Source organism: Vulpes lagopus, chromosome 9, assembly GCF_018345385.1.
Source record: "Vulpes lagopus strain Blue_001 chromosome 9, ASM1834538v1, whole genome shotgun sequence".
NCBI classification, from domain to species: domain Eukaryota; kingdom Metazoa; phylum Chordata; class Mammalia; order Carnivora; family Canidae; genus Vulpes; species Vulpes lagopus.
In genome coordinates this window covers 932,882-950,467 of record NC_054832.1, presented here as the reverse complement: position 1 = coordinate 950,467, position 17,586 = coordinate 932,882, and the positions used below count along the sequence as shown (strand labels likewise).

At 68.5% G+C, this 17,586-nt stretch overlaps 2 protein-coding genes and 1 long non-coding RNA gene across 7 annotated transcripts; 1 reads left to right on the top strand and 2 right to left on the bottom strand.

The window, feature by feature from the left end:
* MAPK15 (mitogen-activated protein kinase 15) lies at positions 1 to 5,763 on the top strand. 3 transcript variants are annotated; one of them, XM_041768748.1, is made up of 14 exons: positions 1 to 113; positions 1,177 to 1,275; positions 1,525 to 1,554; positions 1,665 to 1,755; positions 2,276 to 2,406; positions 2,491 to 2,654; positions 2,870 to 3,009; positions 3,757 to 3,814; positions 4,139 to 4,276; positions 4,405 to 4,510; positions 4,598 to 4,793; positions 4,889 to 5,019; positions 5,093 to 5,221; positions 5,383 to 5,763. In XM_041768748.1, exons 1-14 carry the CDS (start codon positions 45 to 47, stop codon positions 5,569 to 5,571), a joined length of 1,671 nt encoding a protein of 556 aa, XP_041624682.1. In that variant the 5' UTR covers positions 1 to 44; the 3' UTR covers positions 5,572 to 5,763. The 3 variants fall into 3 exon arrangements, with proteins under 3 accessions (XP_041624682.1, XP_041624683.1, XP_041624681.1); XM_041768749.1 differs by lacking the exon at positions 5,093 to 5,221; XM_041768747.1 differs by having other exon boundaries at positions 4,889 to 5,221.
* On the bottom strand, positions 108 to 2,425 carry LOC121498736. Its single transcript, XR_005989869.1, has 3 exons — positions 2,284 to 2,425; positions 1,737 to 1,910; positions 108 to 1,250 (listed from the first exon to the last, which is right to left on the bottom strand). It is a non-coding gene; the product is annotated as an uncharacterized LOC121498736 (long non-coding RNA).
* Positions 5,764 to 7,040: 1,277 nt separating the features above from the next.
* On the bottom strand, positions 7,041 to 16,019 carry FAM83H (family with sequence similarity 83 member H). 3 transcript variants are annotated; one of them, XM_041768717.1, is made up of 6 exons: positions 15,797 to 16,019; positions 13,273 to 13,390; positions 12,628 to 13,089; positions 11,610 to 11,774; positions 11,415 to 11,539; positions 7,041 to 11,234 (listed from the first exon to the last, which is right to left on the bottom strand). In XM_041768717.1, the coding sequence occupies exons 2-6, from the start codon at positions 13,348 to 13,350 to the stop codon at positions 8,516 to 8,518; spliced, it is 3,549 nt and encodes a 1,182-aa protein (XP_041624651.1). In that variant the 5' UTR covers positions 13,351 to 13,390; positions 15,797 to 16,019; the 3' UTR covers positions 7,041 to 8,515. The 3 variants fall into 3 exon arrangements, with proteins under 3 accessions (XP_041624651.1, XP_041624652.1, XP_041624650.1); XM_041768718.1 differs by lacking the exon at positions 13,273 to 13,390; XM_041768716.1 differs by lacking the exons at positions 13,273 to 13,390; positions 15,797 to 16,019 and having other exon boundaries at positions 12,628 to 13,255.
* Between the last annotated feature and the right edge of the window lie 1,567 nt (positions 16,020 to 17,586).

Sequence of the window (17,586 nt, the reverse complement as noted above, 5' to 3'; positions counted from 1 at the left end):
CTCCAGGGCTGCGGGCGTCTGGAGGCCCCAGCGCCCGGCCCGGCATGTGCGCCGCGGAAGTGGACGACCACGTAGCCCAGCGATACCTGCTCAAGCGGCGGCTGGGGAAGGGGGTGAGCCCGGCCACCTGCAGGGCGGGGGCAGGTCCAGTGCGAGGTCTGTTCGTTCCGACACTGCCGGGGGTCCACGGACTGGACGGTGGCCTTGGCCAAGCCACCAAGCCCCTCGGGCCTCCGTTTGCTGGAACAGCGTCCTAACAACGCCTACTCGCCTACTCCGAGGGAGCCTCGCCTGGCTCTGGGCCCACAGCGGTCTCAGGCCAGAGGGACCCTGGACAGATCCCCTCCCCAGTCCTCACCCAGGGTCCCATACTCCCAGCCGGCTCTCCTGGTGCCTGTAGGACACTCTAAGGAGGCCGGACCCACCCAGTCCAGTCGCTGAGGGTGATGGGTAGATCCTAAGCCTGGCCCAGGAAGAGCCTGGGCAGGTAAACGGGCATGCAGTGACAGCCAGACCGCGTGTGAGAGCATGTGGGATTGTGTCTAAGGGTGTATGAGAAGGTGTGTGACTGTGTGGGCGTGTAATGCGGGAGGGAGAAAGAACGTTCCAAACAGCACAGACAGCAAGTGCAAAGGCCCTGAGGCAAGGACCTGCTGGCCCTGGGGAAACAGCAGAGTTGGTGTGACCTGGATAGGAGTGACTCGGGGGAGGGCTCTGATCACCTGCGGTTTTGGGAAACTGCAGGGGCTTTTACTTGGCAGCACACAGGGGTGGTAGCAGCCTTTGATGCCACTTTACAAGACTCACCCTGCCTCCTCCGTAGAGGCTCAGACCAGGTGGAGATGGTGGCAAGTGGTTGGATTCTGACAAATTCTGGAGCCAACAGGATCTGCTGACAGGCTGGATGGGGGATGTGAGAAGGGAGAGGTACCCAGAACAGGCTTTATCTCCCACCCAGAATCTCCCAGCTGTGACCTTGCTTCCCACCATCCTCCTCCACCAGGGAAGACACCGGGGTTGTCTTCAGCTGCAGGGACCTCCCCAGAGCCACAGGCCCTCACCACGCCCTCATTCCCTCCCAGGAGCCAGAGCAGGCTGGAGGGGCAGTCCGGTGGGCAGGGGAAGGCCGGGCCGGAGGCTGCCCCTGGCCCGACAAGCGGATCTCCCTCCTTGCAGGCCTACGGCATTGTGTGGAAGGCGGTGGACAGGAGGACTGGAGAGGTCGTGGCCATCAAGAAAATCTTCGATGCCTTTAGAGACAAGACGGATGCCCAGGTAAGTGAATGGGGAAGAGGTGTGGGAGGGACAGGGGCAGGGGTGTGGGGGTGACTCCTTGCTCCCGTGGTGCCTGGAAGCTCCAGGATTATTTTGAAGCCCGTTCACAGCAGGTTCTGCTCAGAGCACCATCTGCCCTCTGACCCTAAGGTCTGGTGTGGGTGATGACCATGAGTCCCTTGGGATCCTTTCAAGAAGTGCACTTCCTTCTTCGTCCGTACCCACACTCATGTTCCTATATCATTCCAGAGAACGTTCCGGGAAATCACGCTGCTCCGGGTGAGTGGCCAGGGCCATCTGACCGTTTCCCCAGGTGCGGTTTCTCCAAACAAGGGGGGAAGCCCAGACCCTCGCCCAGCAAAGCACACAGCCCCTGGCTCTCTCCTTAGGAACTTGGGGACCATCCCAACATCATCCGCCTCCTGGACGTGATCCGGGCGGAGAATGACAGGGACATTTACCTGGTGTTTGAGTCTATGGGTGAGTGAGGCCTTGCTCGGTCTGGTCCAGGACCCTCCAGTGGCCGGTCTCTCTTTGTATGTCCCTCTGCCGCTCGGGTCACCAGTGTCCAGCTCTCAGCCAGGGCAGTTTCTCAGTGCACAAGGACAAGCAGCTGGCTGAATCTGCACCTGGGCCTGCCAGTGACCACCTTGAGCCCACCTGCACAGGCTCCTGCTTTCTCCCCTTTTGCGGCTCTGTATTTCCCTTTTTCTACCCATTTTATAAAACATGGCAACATGAAATAAAGCATTAAAAATAATCCCACAGACTGTTATTGTTGTACCAACTAAGGCAGCGAGCAGGCCCCGAGAAGCCTGCTGGAACCATGGGAAGTGGCTGTGCCCAGGACGGGGCCAGGGACAGGGCTTCGAGGGTGGCCAAGCCAGTGGGACTTGGGGACTGCAGCCGTGGGAGGGCTGACCCCCCTACCAGGGTCCAAAGTGGGACAGACCTGTCCACGCTCCCCAGGCCCCCTAGACTGACCCGCCCGCTCCCCTAGACACTGACCTGAACGCCGTCATCTGTAAGGGCAGGCTGCTGAGGGACGTCCACAAGCGCTACATCTTCTACCAGCTTCTGCGGGCCACCAAGTACATCCACTCGGGACGCGTCATCCACCGGGACCAGAAGGTGCCATCCATGCTCCATTAGCGGGGCCTGTCCTCCCACTGTGTGCACACACCCCTGACAGCCTCGGCGCCTCCTCTCCCGCAGCCGTCCAACATCCTCCTGGACTCCAGCTGCGTGGTGAAGCTCTGCGACTTCGGGCTTGCGCGCCCCCTCAGCGGCCTCCCTGAGGAGCCTGCGGGCCAGGCCCTGACAGATTATGTGGCCACGCGCTGGTACCGGGCTCCAGAGGTGCTGCTGTCCTCGAGCTGGTAACAGCATCACCCTCCCCCAACCCTGCCCTCACCTCCCCCACCAGCACCCCCCATATCCTCTTGTCCAGCCAAGCCCCGCCCCCCCCTCCTCACTGGCTCCCTCCTTGCACCCCAGACCCTGCCCCCTTGAATGCCTCTCCTCCTCACCCCGCCTCTGCCTCCTGGGTCCCTCCCCCACCCCCAGCCCAGGCCTCCACCCCTTCCTGCCCCAGGTATACCCCTGGGGTGGACATGTGGAGTCTAGGCTGCATCCTGGGGGAGATGCTTCGGGGGAGGCCCCTGTTCCCTGGCACATCCACACTCCACCAGCTGGAGCTGATCCTGGAAACCATCCCTCCACCATCCAAGGAGGGTGAGGATGTGTGCAGGACTCTGGTCGGCATGGGGAGCCCGAGGTTCAGAGCACACAACTGTAGGGGGACAGCACCTGAAAGGTCAGGACTGGTAGGGAGTAGGCTGGGGAAGAGGAGGAGGGGAAGGATCCAGAGCCTCAGGAGGATGGAAAGGGCAGGCCCTGCACATGGTAGGCCCAGGGAGGAGCTACAAGCCTTGAGGGCCTGGCCACCGGTCCTCGAGGACCAAGCTGTGTCCACCAAGGGTCCAGCTGGGTCAGGACAAGAGCAGGACAAGAGCTGAGGGATGGCAGGGGCAGGTCCAGCACCTTTGCTGGGAGGTGGGGGGTTGGGGGTAGGGATGGAGGAGGATAGCAGTGGGGGTCGGTAGGCTCAGAGTCCTTCCTAGTCCCTGTGGGAGGGAGCAGGGCCAAAGAGAGGGGAAGGACCAGGTGAGAGGAACCCTGTTGTCCCCCGCCCACGTCTCTGCTTTCCTGGGTGGAGGGCAAGGGGCTCTTCCATGGAGGAGGAGGTGCAGTGCAGGTGTGGGAGTGAAGGGGTGTGCAAGGGCAGGCACACTGCAGGTGCGCACATGCACGCATGGGGCAGGAGGACGGATATTTGAGGTTGGAGCAGACAGCGGAAGCCCTGCAGGGATACGGGCGCCCCACGGGGCAGGAAACCGCTGGCCCTACAGCTCCCCAGCTGCCGCACACATGGGACCAGGCCCTCCCGCTCACCTCCACCTCTTGTCCTCCCACCTGCAGACCTGCTGGCTCTTGGCTCAAGCTACAGCGCCTCCATCCTGCCCTGCCTGGGGGCCCGGTGAGTGGGGCTGCTTAGGGGCCTGGCTCTGGCCAGCCTGCCAGCCCAGACCTGGGCCCCCGTCTTCTGATGGTGTCTCAGCCTCAGCCAGTGGGTTGCGGGCGGTATGAGGAGTCCCCAGCGTCGCCAGCAGGCCTGAGGGGCAGGGAGGCCCACAGGCACTGCGCAGGGGTCTCCCCACCGTCCCAGGCTGCCTGGGGGTGTTGAGCAGGGAGGACAGTTAAGCGGTGGCGGTGGCGCGGGGGTTGGAAGCGCAGCTGCCACAGCTGTAGATGTGGGGAGGGGCCCCGACGTGGAGAGGGGACAGTACGCGGGCGCCCGCAGGCCGCGGCACTCGCTGGACACCCTCCTGCCGCCCGACACGCCCCCGGAGGCCTTGGATCTCCTCGGGAGGCTCCTGGTGTTTGCCCCCGACAAGCGGCTGAGCGCAGCCCAGGCCCTGCAGCACCCCTACGTGCGGAGGTAGGGGCGGGAGGGGCGGGAGGGGGCGGGTCCCGAGGGCCAGCTCCTCCCCCGCGGGGGCCAGGTGTTGGGGGCGGATCTGAGCAGGTGGAGAGGCCCGGCCTGACCGCCGCCCCTGCTCCCCGCAGGTTCCACTGCCCGGCCCGTGAGTGGACACTGGACTCGGCCGTGCGGCTCCCAGTGCTCGAGGGAGTTCAGCTCTCCGCCCCCGAGTATCGCAGGCGCGTCTATCAGGTGCTCTGGCCCCGACCACCCTGGGGGCGACCCCAGAACCGTCTACACCGCGCCGTGCACGTCTGAGCACCGCCTTCCTTCCCGCAGATGATCCTGGAGCGCAGGGGTGACGGCCGCGTCCCCGGAGAGAAGGGCCTGGGGAGCACCCCCCGGGGGGCAGAGCCCAGCGGGCCCCGGGCGCACCTGCTCAAACCCAGGGCCATCCGTCAGCCGTCTCCGGGCTCGCCTGCACAGAAGCCGGGACGCAGACCTCAGAGCGGCCCGGGTCGCCAGGGCGCCCTCGGTGTGTGACCCCTCACGGCCCCTGGCCCTGCTGGGTGGAGCCACCAACGACCGCAGCGCCCGGCTAACCCGGGGGTTGACCTTCCGGCCCCACAGACGAAGCCTGCGGAGCCAAGAACCTTCCCCGGCAGAGCTCGGCCCCCCTGCTGCAGCCTCCGCCGCCAGGAGGTCCCGGGAGAGGAGACAGGCCCCCTGGGGCGGCGGGGGCGGCGGCGGCCCCCTCGTGGGTAGGTCGGCCGGGAGGGTGTCCCCGGTGCTGCCCGCGGGCTGGCGGCCCCCCCGTGACGCGCCCCTTCCCAGGTGGAGCCCAGCGGGAAGGGGGCGGCGCCCTCCCTGGCCTCGCAGGCCGCCGCCCAGGTGGCCGTCCAGGCCCTGATCCGGAGCGACTGGCACCCGCGCCGCGGGGGGAGGGCGGCCGGCGCGCGGCGGGTGAGCGCGGCCAGACCCGGCCCCCGCCCCGGGCGTCCCTCCCGGCCCCGCCCCCACCCTCCCGGCCCCCCGCCCCTCCGCCCCGGGGCGTCCCTCCCGCCCCCTCCCGGCCCCGCCCCACCACAGGCCCCGCCCCTGACCCCCCCCCCCGCTGTGCGCAGGTCCCGCGCGCGCTCCCCGCGGATGCCCCGCGCGAGCCCCGGCCGGGCCGGAGGATGTTCAGCGCCTCGGCCTCGCAGGGCGCTCAGGGCGCGGCCAGGGCGGCGCTCGGGGGCTACTCTCAAGCCTACGGCACCGTCTGCCGCTCGGCGCTGGGCCGCCTGCCCCTGCTCCCCGGGCCCCGCGCCTAGGCCGCCCCTCCAGCTCCCACCCGGCTCTTCTGCGCAGCCCCGGATTTGCCCCTAGGTCCCGGTGCTCCCCGCCCCCCCTTTTGCCTGGCCGCATTCTTGGGATCCCTGGAGCTTGTCCGGGCCTCCTGGGGGGGAGTTGAGCTTCCCACCCATCCCCAGTCGCTCCCTCCAATAAAGTCTGATCCATCCGCAGCCTGCCTGCCTAGCTTCTCTTCTCAGTGAGGGACTCGCTCTGAGGCCACACCGCCCCTTTCCTGGAGCCCACCCCCTTCCGAGGACCCCCGTCCAGTGCAGAGCCCATGAGAAGCTCCGGGGGCACCTTCTGCTGCCGCTGTGTGGTTCCTGCCTGCCCAATGCCCTGCACTTTCCCTCTGAGCCCTCGGCACCAGAGACTGGCCTGGGGTCCTCCTTGGGGCCAGCTTTCTGTCCTCTTTGCACAAATGCCAGAGGTCGGCCTGGTGCCAGAGCACCATCAGAGGGACAGGGCTGTCCCCAGGGTGCACCTGTTGCCTCGGTGCACGCCATCACGTGACAGTATTTGCATCCCTGGCCCAGAGTAAGGGTGGAAGAGATGACGGGGCAGGGCCCTTGGGCACAGCCCCTGAGCGTGGTCATTGTGCTCTTCCCGGAGCTCCACTGTCACCAAGTGACTGGCAGCTGGTTTATCCAGGGGGTGGGCCCAGGGGGCGGGAGCCAGAGATGCAAGGGGCCTAGTGCTCACCGAACTGACTCCTGGTTCCAGGACTGCTTCCACCTCACCTGACCCGGGGCAGGGGCTGGAACACAGGAGGAGTCACCGTTTAAAGGGTGTGGCCTGTGCCAGGGTGGGGGCTGGGCAGCTGGGAGCTCCGCTCACCTGTGAAAGCTGCTGCGGGAGGCACAGGTGGGAAGGGCAGGGACAGCTGGCCAGAGGGTGCGCCCGGACCATGCGGCCACAAGCACAACAGGACTCCGGGGAGGCCAAGAAAGGAGGCCAGGCCATATGGCCCAGGCTTGGCTTGGAGACAACTGGGCTGCTGGGGGCCAGGTGATGGACAGGGCGTCGGATGAGTGTGAAGGAATGTCCCAGCCCAGCAAAGCGGAGGGAGGGCCCCCCCCAGAAGCCACCCTTGGGAATCGGGGCCAGGAGGGGCGGAGGGGCCCCCTGTGTGGGGGAGGAGCCGGGTAAGGTGGGAGCTGTCTGCTGGGCTTGGTGAGCAGCAGCCCCCAGGCAAGACACCAGGTGTGTCTACACAGAGGGCTGGTGCCAGTGGAGAGTCGTGAACTCAGTTGGGCTGTGAAAGGGAGCTGGTCGTGGGAAGGGACTGAGGTGGAAGGAGTCTCTGGGTTAGACTGGCTGGAGGAGTTGGCAGGACAGATGTGTCTGTGTGTGAGGGGAGCCCACGAGGATTCGTGGTGCTGTCTGGAGGGAAATTGGAGATCACAAGACTTAACAAGAAGGGTGGTTAATATATATGTTTAGGAATGTGTTGGAGTATCTTGTTGTGTTTTATTGTTAACACCAGAATGTGCAGAGGTCACATTTGAGATGTGTTATTCAGCACACGTGGAGGGTGCCGACAGGCTGCAAGGGCCCCCCAGGGCAACGGGGCCGCACCAAGCCACACAAAAGCAAAGTGGTCAGCAAGCACATTGAGGCCAAGGAACATTCCAGCACATCTGGCTCCTCGGTGGCCCTTCCACCTGAATGAAAGTATCCCCGAGCCTCCCTGACTCCCTTCTCCAGCTGTCGTCAGAACTGCTGCCTTTGCTCAGTGGCCTTGTTTCCCTTCCCAGCCTGAGTGACTGCAATTTGATACTTAAAAAAAAAAAAAAAAAAAAACCCAAAACTGGCAGAAATACTAATTTCATAATGCTAGCACTTAGAATGGGGGCCTTCCTAAGCATTTGGTGTCAAACTGTGTTATTCCAAATCAAAGTCACTCTCCAGAGGTGTCAGATACAGGAAAGGTAGGTGGGGGGCGGAATTAGATCTCACAGGTTGGTGACAAAGAGGGAAGGATCCAGAAGAGGGTGGAGTCAGGGCCTGCTGGGCACTGAAGCGAGGTGGGAGAGGACCCAGGCACCACCACGCCCGACCCCACCCTCACCTGTTCAAGTACTAGCGGTCCGGTCCAGCCCTTCCCCGGCGTGGCTGGGGCCCAGCATCCATCCAGACCCGGTTTTATTGTGCTGCAAAACCTGGCGGCTCACCGCTTGCTGGCGCCCTGCAGGAAGCGGCCAGGTCTGTCTGCCCCAGTTCTCCTGGCAGGGCAGTGTCTTGGGGGCCCCCACCCCTCTGCCAGGAGCCCAGGGGACAGCGCTTCCTGAGACCAACCACCTTTGGGTCTGACCCAACTCCGTCCGGGATGGCCTGCGAGCAGCTCTGCCTCCCCACAGTGACAGGCTGGGCCGCTAAGGGGGGTGCCGGAGGCAGAGAGGAGGGCTGCCAGCGGGGCAGGAAGGGAGCCTGAGCACCTGAGGTGGAGGGGGAGACCCGGGCCGGGAGGCAGAGGCAGAGGCCCAGGGAGGGAGGCTGGGGCTGCCAGGACGCGGGAGAGGCAGCGGTGAGGCAGGAGGCAGTGAGCGGAGGAGAGCCCTGAGATACGGAAGCCCTGAGACATGGGGCCCCACAGACGGGGCCTAAGGCACAAAGATGGGCCCTGAGGTGAGTGAAGGGCTAAAGGGGACCTGACACCCGAAGCGACGGGGAGGCAGAGGTGCAGGAGGGGGAGGCTCAGGGCACAGGGAGGGATGGAGCCGGAGGGGTACTGCGCGGGGCAGTGAGGTGCTGGGGCCCCCGCGGGGAGAGGCCGGGGCAAAGGGCAGGCCAGCCCCTGGCTGAGCCCCAGGTGGAGCCGAGCTGGCTGGCTCAGCGGTTCCGCTGCCTGGTGTGAGGGCAGGTGCCCGCCCGGTGGGTGGCAGTGAGGCAGGCACCTGGGCCGGGGCTGTGGGGCCAGGAGGCTCACTTCTTGCTTTTGAAGGTGCCCAGGATCTTGGGCATGAACTTGCCCACCTTGCTGTCCCTGGTGTCGTCCTCTGCTGGGCCCTCCCCTGCCCCCGGGCCTCCGGCCTCTTCCTTTTTGCAGAAGACCTCGAAGCGGCTGTAGACGCGCTTCTCCTTGCGCATACTCTCCATGCGGCGCAGCAGCCGGTCGCGGTCCTCGGCGCTGGCGGGCAGGGTGCGGCTCAGCCTCCCCTGCGTGCCCAGGCTGTCCGAGCGGAAGATGGCAGAGCATTTGTCCTTGTCGGACATGTCAGGGGCCAGGCCGCCAGCGGTGGGGGATCGGCCCAGTTCGGGGCTGCTGTGAGCCAGGCCCGGGGCGGGGGCCGGGGCCGCGCGGTGTTTCTGGCCGTGGGCGCTGATCTGCTCCAGAATGGCTTTCGTGTCGTCCCGCAGGTTGCTGCTGTACAAGGCGTTGGCTGTGGCGGAGGCCGTGCGCGCCCGCGGGCCCCGCTCGTCCGCAGCGGCGGCAGCCTCGGTGCTGTCGGCCCGGCCCAGCGACGGCCGCCGGGGGCTCTCGGGCTGCCCGTTCTCCTGCGGCGCCGGGAAGCCGCCGTCTTCCTCTGCGCGCCGCTCCCCCTTGGGGCTCAGCAGCTGGCGGAGGCGCAGGGAGCCCTTGCGCAGCACCTCCATGGGGCCGCCCGCCGACTCCTCCGCGGGGCCGGTCTTGGCGGACTCCTCGGCGAAGGAAAGGGTGAGGCTGGCCCGGCGCTCGGGCACGGGGGGCACCGGGCTGGCCCGGCGCTCGGGCACGGGGGGCACCGGGCTGGCCCGGCGCTCGGGGAAGGCCGAGGTGGGGCTCCCTTTCCGCTCGGGGTAGGCAGAGGCGGGGCTCCCCCTGGGCTCAGGGTGCGGTGCCTGGCGCGGCCCCTCCAGCGGGGGGCTGTCCCGCCCTTGTGGGGAGCCGGGGCGGCCCTGGGCGGAGAGGAAGCGGGAGGGCAGCCGGTCGGTGCCGCCGCGGCCCAGCGTGTCCAGCAGCTGCGTGGCAGTCAGCGTGGCGGCCCCCGGCTGCCGCTCGGCCTCCTGGTGCAGCCGCTGGGCGAAGGAGTCGCGCAGGTCCAGCAGGCAGCTCTCCAGGCTGCGGCGCTCGCTTCCCCCGCCCGGCGCCACCACCTCCTCCCGCCACGCCTGGGACACAACAGCCTTGCTGTGGCTGGCGACCGCGACCGCGGCCCCCGCCGCTCCCGCATCCCGCGCGGGGCCCTTGTACTTCTCCAGGAGCTCGGCCACCTTGGTGGAAGTGGCGGAGCGCGTGGCCTCGCCCCCGGGCCCCAGCGTCTCGCTGACCGCCTGCTCCTTGTGCAGCAGCTGCGCCCTCTCGGTGGCGGCGGCCGGAGCCCCACCCGCGCCCTCGGCCTGCGAGGCGCTGAAGATCAGGGAGGAGCGCAGGCGCGAGCTGCGCTGGATCAGCGGGTTCAGGCGCGAGCGGAAGGAGTCCTGCTTGGCCGGCGCGGCCTCCTCCAGCGCCTCGCGCTCGGGGCTGTCCCCGCGGCCGGGGCAGGGCGCCAGGCCCTTGGCCGGGAAGGCCGCGGGCACGCGGGCGGCCGAGGGCAGCAGGTCCCCGGGGCCCGGCCGGCCGGCGCAGCCCAGCACGTCGTCCTCGTAGGCCTCGGCGTCCATGGGCGCGGGCAGGCCCTCGTCGCCCGCGTCGTCGCCATGGCAGCCGCTCAGGTAGGAGGCGAGACGCCAGTGCCGCAGCCCCGCCCGCCCCTCGGGCCCGCCCCTGCGCTCCTGCTCCGCGTCGGGCGCCGCCTCGGGGCCCGGCCTCGCCGCCGCCTGGCACGGGAAGCGCTGGCCCAGGTTGGCGCGCAGGGCCCCGCTGGGCTCCAGGCCGCGGGGCGCGGGGCCCGGGGCGGGGTCCGAGCCGTGGCGCACCTCGCGCGAGGCGCTGGACGGCACGTAGTCGAGCCGCTGGTGCCCGTCGGGGCCGAGCTCGGGGAAGCGCGGCCCGAGCCCCAGGGCCAGGTCGTCGTGCTCGGTGAAGCCCGGGCGGCCGGCGCGCAGCTTCTCGAACAGGCCCTGCGGGCGCGCGGGCGCGAGCTGCGGCTCCCACTGGTAGTGCTGCTGGTACAGCTGGTCTCGCTGGAAGTGGCTGGTCTGGAAGCGCAGGTCGTCGCCGTGGCTGAGGAACGTCTGCCGCGACACCTGCCGCGCGGCCGCGAAGTTCTCCACGGCGCCCGAGCCGTCGGCGGCCGCGAAGCTGTGCCGCTTGAAGGCGTCCATCTCCAGGTGCCGGGCCTGGAAGAAGGCCCGCGGGCCGGCCAGCTCGCCCCCCGCGCCCGCCTCGGCGTCCAGCCGCCGCGCCAGAGGCCGCAGCCCCGCGTGCGGCTCCAGGGCTCCGCCGGGCATCCGCATGGGCTCCTCCCGGCGGAAGGCGGACAGGAAGTGGCGGTCGGGGTCGACGAAGGAGGGGAAGCCCAGGCCCTCCTCCCGGGGCGGTGGGAACAGGAGGTGCGCCCGTTTGGGGAAGGAGAAGGGGGTCGGCGCGCCCATAAGGGGCCCCGCTCCCGAGTACGGGGCCAGGGCGTAAGCGTCCATGCGGGCCAGCGCCCCGGCCGAGGGCACCAGAGGCTCGGACTGCGCGAACAGGATGCGGAACTCCTCATCGAAGCTGGAGACCAGCTCGCCCTGGAACACGTGCGCCAGGCTCCGGTGGATCTTCTCGAAGGACCACATGAAGCTGCGGGGCGGGTAGTGTCAAGATCAGAGCCGAGGCGGGGACGGGGCTCCGCGGAAGGGCCCTGGGGTTCTGAAGTGCCGAGTCTGCAAGGACCCGGGTGGGGATGGGGGTGCTGTGTCGGGGCCACTGGACCCCGGGTGGGGAGCCGCAGGGGCCACGGGGCCACCGCGCGGGGCGCACCTGTAGCTCCCGCTCATCACCACCGCGCAGTCCACCAGCAGGAACTTCTCCTTCACGTGGCCCTTGAAGGACTTCCCCGTCCGGCAGTAGTACGTGGGGCCTGCCACAGTGCGCACGCGCAGGAACTGGGGAGGCAGAGGCGTGAGGTCTCCGCGGGGCAGCCCTCCACCCCTGCCCGCCCTGCCCGGCACTCACGTCCACGTGGTGCAGGTTGACGCGGCACTTGTCCGCCATGTCCAGGAAGTGCTGGGCGTTCATCTCATCCAGGAGGATGTAGACCGGGACTCGGCGGGCGGCTGCCTCCAGCACTTCACCCAGCAGGTCCACGTCGGTGAACATGTCCATCACCACGGCCACCACCTGCAGGGGGCGGGTTAGGGACAGAGGACAGACCCCTCTGCTGTCCCCACCATTCTTAGCTGTACCCGCATGGCCCGGACAGGCCCCGGGACCACCCACAAACGCTGCAGATCACCCTCTAGCCCCTCCCAGGGGAGAGGGGGCCCTGCCAGGAAGGGGGAGTCTGGAGGAAAGTCCTCCAGAGGGGCTGTGGGGCTGCTGGCGGGCCGGTGGCCCATGATGGAGCCCTACGCACAGGGCCTACCTCCCGCCGGGCAAGGCACAAGGCAAATGAAGCGCCTGCGACACACCTCACACGGCCCTGCCCTCAGATGGCAAGGCCGGGCCCCAGGTCGCCCTACAGATAGCAGCGCCCAGGCCCCAGCCTACAGGTAGCTGAGCCAAAGCTCTAGCTCTGCCCCTGAGAGACTGCTGCGGAGGGCGCAGGCGGCAGTTGCGGGTCTTTGGCTCCTGGACCTGCTGCCTCAGCCTCCCTTCGCTGTCTGCCACCTGCTCGGTGGGGGGAAGCCCTCAGTTGGGTCAAAGGAGACTGGAGAGAATTCTCTGAACAATACACCCCAACCAGGAGGGGGGCCCAGCCACCCCAGAGTCCTGGGGCTTCTGGGCACTGGCCACAGCCAAGGGCACGCAAAGCCGGGCAGCGTGCAGTCACCAAACAGTCCGGGACCCTAAAGTGCGCTGCCAGGGAGCCTGCGCTGTAGCTTGAAAGCTGGAGACGCGTGGCCAGCTGGCCCAGGGCTCACCCCTGCCCCCCAAGCTGGAAGTGCTGGTATTTTTCTTTCCCTGCGCCCGCCTGCTCACACTCCTGCTCGGAGGGCTGCCCCCGCTGTCCACCCGGCCCGCGACAGCACACCTGCTGGGCAGAGCGGATCATCCTCCGGGCCTCATCCTTGATGCTGGGGCTGTCGGGCGGTGGTGGCTGCACCAGTGTGGTAACCTCGGTGCCCTGGAAGCCGAAGGTCAGGGGCCAGCCTAGGTCAAGCTCAGGCACCGCCTGGTCTGAGTTCATGGGCCAGTAGGTGCCTGAGGAGCCATCCATGTCCACGTTGGGAGGGCTGCCATCAGGCGGCTCGCGAGCAACATGCTGCGGGGGCCGCAAGTGGCGGCTCACGTGCTCCACCTCCTCGGGGCACAGGAAGGCAGGCGCCCCCTCGGACGCCAGGAAGCGGCTGTAGGCCTCCGGGCCTCCCTCGGCCAGGGCGTCTACCGCCAGGCGGTAGTACTCTTTGTAGTGAGGTGGCAGGTACCCAGGTGCCAGTGGGTTGTCCCCCTGCGAGGAGCTCTGGGAGCGGCGGGCCATGTCGGGGCCAGGGGCCTGGGAAGAGGCAGGGAGACACATTACTGGGGAAGGGCACAGGGGCCACTCCCGACACACCCCCCTTCCCCTCCACTGGGTATAGACACAGTGTAGAAAGGGCGGGGGAGTGCAGGCCATGCCTGGACCCTGGGGTGCCCGTACTGGGGACGCAGACTGTGCCCGCTGGGCCCCTACGCTCACCGGGACCTCAGCAGTGCCTGCACCCTGGTTTCCAGGCAGGGGTGCTGGCTGCACGAAGCCCCTGCTCGGGGGCACCATGTGGCCCCCACGACCCAGGCACTTCTTTGTGGGCCTGTTCCTTCACAGGAAGAAAACCAATTCTTTTAGATTATTGGTATAAAGAAAATATAATCCAGGCGAGATTCTTTATTATATTTACTTTCTTCTGATCTTGGTATTAATGCATTTTTATGGACCCAGAATGAAATTGTGTGTACTGAGCAAGTCAGGTGGCTCCCTGGCTGTGCATGTCGGCAGTCCAGGGGGGTGAGGGGGACCCAGGGCCGCTCTCTGGCCCTCTCTGGCCCGTTATCTCCACTGTAAAATGCAGCCGTCAGGGTTCGCCCGATACCATACATGGCCCCACGTGAGCTTGGCTTACAAAACTTGTCACTTCTTCTGTCCCAGGACTTAGCATTAAATCCACAGCCCTGGCCATACCTGTGCTCGTCCTATGGGGTCACACAGAGCCCCACAACCCATGCATGGCCTTCACAGTCCTCCATACCCTGATCCCTGCCCTTTGTCCTTGTGCACCAGGACCACTCCCTTCCCCTTGGCCCATCCCTCCACCTTCCTAGCCGCTGCCATGCCACCTTAGATAAAACCTCCCCGAGCCGCACCCCCCGGCAGATCTGGGCAGCGGCTGCCCGGCTGAGCCCAGCCCTGTGCCGGTGGTGCTGTCCTCAAGTCTCTGGTTGTGGCCTGGTCCCCACTGCACTTGGGAGGAGGCCAGCACCCTTTGCCGGCCTCAGTCTGGGCTCCAAATGTGCCTCCCCATCTTCTCCCCTTGTCCCAACTTCATGCTGATGCCGAAGCCCTGCTGGGTCCACCCTGGTCCACCTGCTTCCCAGCGGCTGGGAGGAGCTGCCATTAGCTCTGGAAGGCCGCATGGGGGCCTCTTGGATTCCCAGGGAGCATCCACCTACAGTCCCTGAGCTGCCCGGATACCTGGCCTGCTGCTGCCCTGGGAGAGCCCCAGGCACTGCCCACCCCACCCCACCCGCTCCTCGGGTCTGGGACTGAGCTGGATTTGCACCCTGCCTAGCTCACTGCTCCCTGAATTTGGTCCTGCCAGGCCCCTGGTGCGCCCCACTCTGCAGGGGCAGCTGGTTGCTGCAGACTGGCCAGTCAGGGGCAGCTGGGAACTGGATGGGGCTTTGCGTTTGGCGAGCTGAGGGACCTTTCTGCCCACTACCCCTGGGGGGTGACTGGACGGGCTGCGGAGGTGGGAGAGGCTGAGGGAGAGCCGCTCCGCCCTTCCTCCTCCGTCAGGGCCCCACCTCCAGTTACACACTGGATGCCCCCGCTGTTCTCGGGGGCGGGCCACGCTGGGTTCGCGGAGCAGGTCTGGCTGCAGCGGGGCCTCCCCAGGCACCCGGTCGTCATGGGGGTGGGGGGGAGACAGCAAGGAACCCAGCTGTGTGGGGTCAGTGGCCGATCCTGCTCACTGCGTTTGGGACTGAGCGCTTCCCACGTTGGGAACTGCAGCAGAAGGGACCCTGTGCCCTGCTCGGCATTGGGAAGGGGAGTCCATGAAAACTGCCCCGGCTGCTGGCCGTGGGGGTGGGGGGCAGCCGTGGTGCCCAGGAGCCACCTCAGCAGACGGACCCGTCAGGAAGGGGGTGCCCATCCTGAGAGCCCAGAGCAGGTGGCCCCCCAGGACCCACGGCACAGCCCTGCACTGTGACCTGGGCAGTGGCCACGGTCCAGCTCTGACGGGAAGGACAGCGCCTCCGCACACCTGCCTCCCAAAGGGCTGCCCCAAGGGAGGGAGGGGCACTTCTCCCACCCAGGCCAATGACTCAGCAGGAATCTGCTCCTGTGCTGCTGACCTCTGACCCCTGACAAATCCCGCAGGGCCCTCGGGGCTCTAGTGGGCCCCTAACCCGGGACCTTCAGGCTTGGCTCCTTCCGGCTCCTAGGACGGGGCTTTCTAGGGGCCGGGGAGGAGGGAAGGCCCGGGGCCAAGCACCAGGCGAGGCGGCCCTGCCCTGGACAGGTGCTGCAGGTTGGCGCAGGGAGGCCGGGAGGGGGGAGGCTGGAGGCTGGAGCCCAGGTCCTCGGCGCGCCCCGCGCCCGCCCGCGGCCTCCCGCTCCGCCGCGCCACGGGCCGCGCCTCGGCCACCGCGGTCCAGGCAGCCCGGACCCCGGGCGGAGGGCAGGCGTCCAGGCCGGGCCCGCACCCCCCCGGGCTCCACTAGGCCGCGGGGGCGGAAGCCGCGCAGCTCGGCGCGGGCGGGCGGCCCGGCCCCGGCCCCGGCCCCGGGCCCCTTCCCCGTCGGCCCCCCGCGCCGCGTCCTGCGGGGGCGCTCGCGTCCACGGCGGCCCCGCGCCCCCGCCCGCCCGGCCCAGGTGCGGGCGCCGCGCAGGTGAGGCCGCCACGAGGGGCGCCGGCGTCTCCCCCCCCCCCCCCCGGGCCCGGCCGCGGCCTCCCGTCCCGCGCCCCCGCCCCGCCCCGCCCGAGCCGGGGAGGGGGCCCTACCTGGCCAGGTGCGCGGGGTCTCGGGACTGGGGCAGCAGGAGCCGACCGCCGCCCAGCGGCCTCGCGGTCCGGGCGGTCCGGCAGCCACTCCCAGCCGCGGCCCGCCCGCCGCGCGGCCTGATTCACGCGCCCGCCCCCGCCCCGCCCGCCGCTCCCGCCGCCGGCCTGCCCGGGCAGCACCTGGGGGCGGGGCGGCCCCACCCGCGGCGCGCCCGCATTCCGCCGCCCGCGCCCCCGCCGCCCGGCCCCGCCGCCCCCCGGGCCCCCCCCGGGGCGCCCCCCCGCCCCCCGGCCCGGCCCCGGCCCCGCCGCCCCCGCCGCCCCCGCCGCCCATCCGCCCGCCGAGCGCCGGGTCCCTACGCCTGACCCCTGACCCTCGCCCCGGAAGTGGGGGGACTCGGAAGTTCCGGCTCCGTCGCTAGGCAACGGGCCAGCCCGACGGGGGGCGGGGCCTCTCCGCCGGGCCGCGCGGGGGCAGGTGAGGCAGGTGGGGCAGGTGGGGCCGGCGAGGCGGGCCCCGCCCCCCCGGCACCCCCACCCCCCGGCACCCCCACCACGACGGCCGCCGCGGCCGCCCCGCCTCCCCCTCGCGCGCCGCCGCCCCCAGGACCTGCGCCCGCCGCCCAGGCACAGCCCACGGCCACGCCCGGGACACCCCGCGCGCCCGCGGACGCCCCACGCTCCCGCCCCGCACCCCGACTGGGCCCCCATTCCCCGGCGCCCTCGGGGCCGCAGCACCAGGACCCCCACAGGCCCACGCCCACATGGCAGGGCCCGCGGGCTCACACCGACCCCAGGAAGTCCTCGTCCCCCAGACACTTCAGGCCCTTGTTCAGAGCCCCCGTTCCCCACCAGATGCCCCTTAGGCCTGCCCTGGGGTCAACCGTGTGTCCCAGCCAAGTCCCCTGCCCGAGGCTCCTCCTGCCCCAGTCGGTGCCAGAACCGCTTCCTGCCAGCCTCTGGCCATCGGCCTCCCCGTCCCTCTTGCCACAGGATCCCATTTTCTTGGTTTCCAGGGTTGCTCTCAGTTTCATTAATTCCTTCTCCAGACACCCCGAGACACCCCAGCACAGAAGGCGGCAGCACACCGGCATGGGGTCACACCTGTGTGCAGGGACTTACCTGTGCAGTGGGGGCGGCCAGCCCCTCCCCCCCCGGCCAAGGGAGGCCTCCCAGGGGAAGGCACCCTTGGGGTCAGCTGCCTGGACTAGGGAGACAGGCATGGCTTCCCGGCCCTGACAACCACTGTGTCAAGGCTGGAGCAAGGGGGGGCCGGGGGCACAGAAGCGTCAGGGTCTTGGGTGGGCTGCAGGCAGTGGGGAAGCATGGAGGCCGCCGCAGGGCAAGGTGGCAGCCCAGTCTTTTGGAGCAGGGACAGAGGTACCAGACACCCCGCCCTGGGGGTCACGGTCAGGGGCTGGGGCCAAGGGATGGATGAACCTTGGGTCTGCTGAGCTGGGCAAGGGGCTGAGCTGCCGCCAGGTGTTCTTGCCAAGCATTCCCACGGAAGCTGCTGGGCACAGGTGGGCCGGGAACCTGGGGGTCGGGGAGGGGGCAATGAGCACTGCCACTGCCTCTGCCCCTCTAAGCACACGCTCCTTGACCTTTCCTACCTGCCTCCAGGAAAATGAGCAGCAAGAAAGCAGGTCCCAAAGCTGCATCAGGGAAGTGGCTGACATCCCTCCCCGGAGCCAAGCCGGGGGCCGCTGCTGGGGAGTCTGACCCCCGCTCCAGCACGGACTTGGGACGCCCTCTCTGCAGCCACCAGGGATGCGCTCAGGAGACCCTTC

Coding starts and splice junctions, on each gene's coding strand:
- MAPK15 (XM_041768747.1), top strand. CDS start 45: ATGTGCGCCGCGGAAGTGGACGACCACGTAGCCCAGCGATACCTGCTC. Junction 114..1,176: donor AGCGGCGGCTGGGGAAGGGG/GTGAGCCCGGCC, acceptor CCCTCCTTGCAG/GCCTACGGCATTGTGTGGAA. Junction 3,815..4,138: donor CTGCCCTGCCTGGGGGCCCG/GTGAGTGGGGCT, acceptor GGGCGCCCGCAG/GCCGCGGCACTCGCTGGACA.
- FAM83H (XM_041768716.1), bottom strand. CDS start 13,209: ATGGCCTGCACTCCCCCGCCCTTTCTACACTGTGTCTATACCCAGTGG. Junction 11,775..12,627: donor TGATCCGCTCTGCCCAGCAG/GTGTGCTGTCGC, acceptor CGCCCCCTGCAG/GTGGTGGCCGTGGTGATGGA. Junction 11,540..11,609: donor TCAACCTGCACCACGTGGAC/GTGAGTGCCGGG, acceptor CTGCCTCCCCAG/TTCCTGCGCGTGCGCACTGT.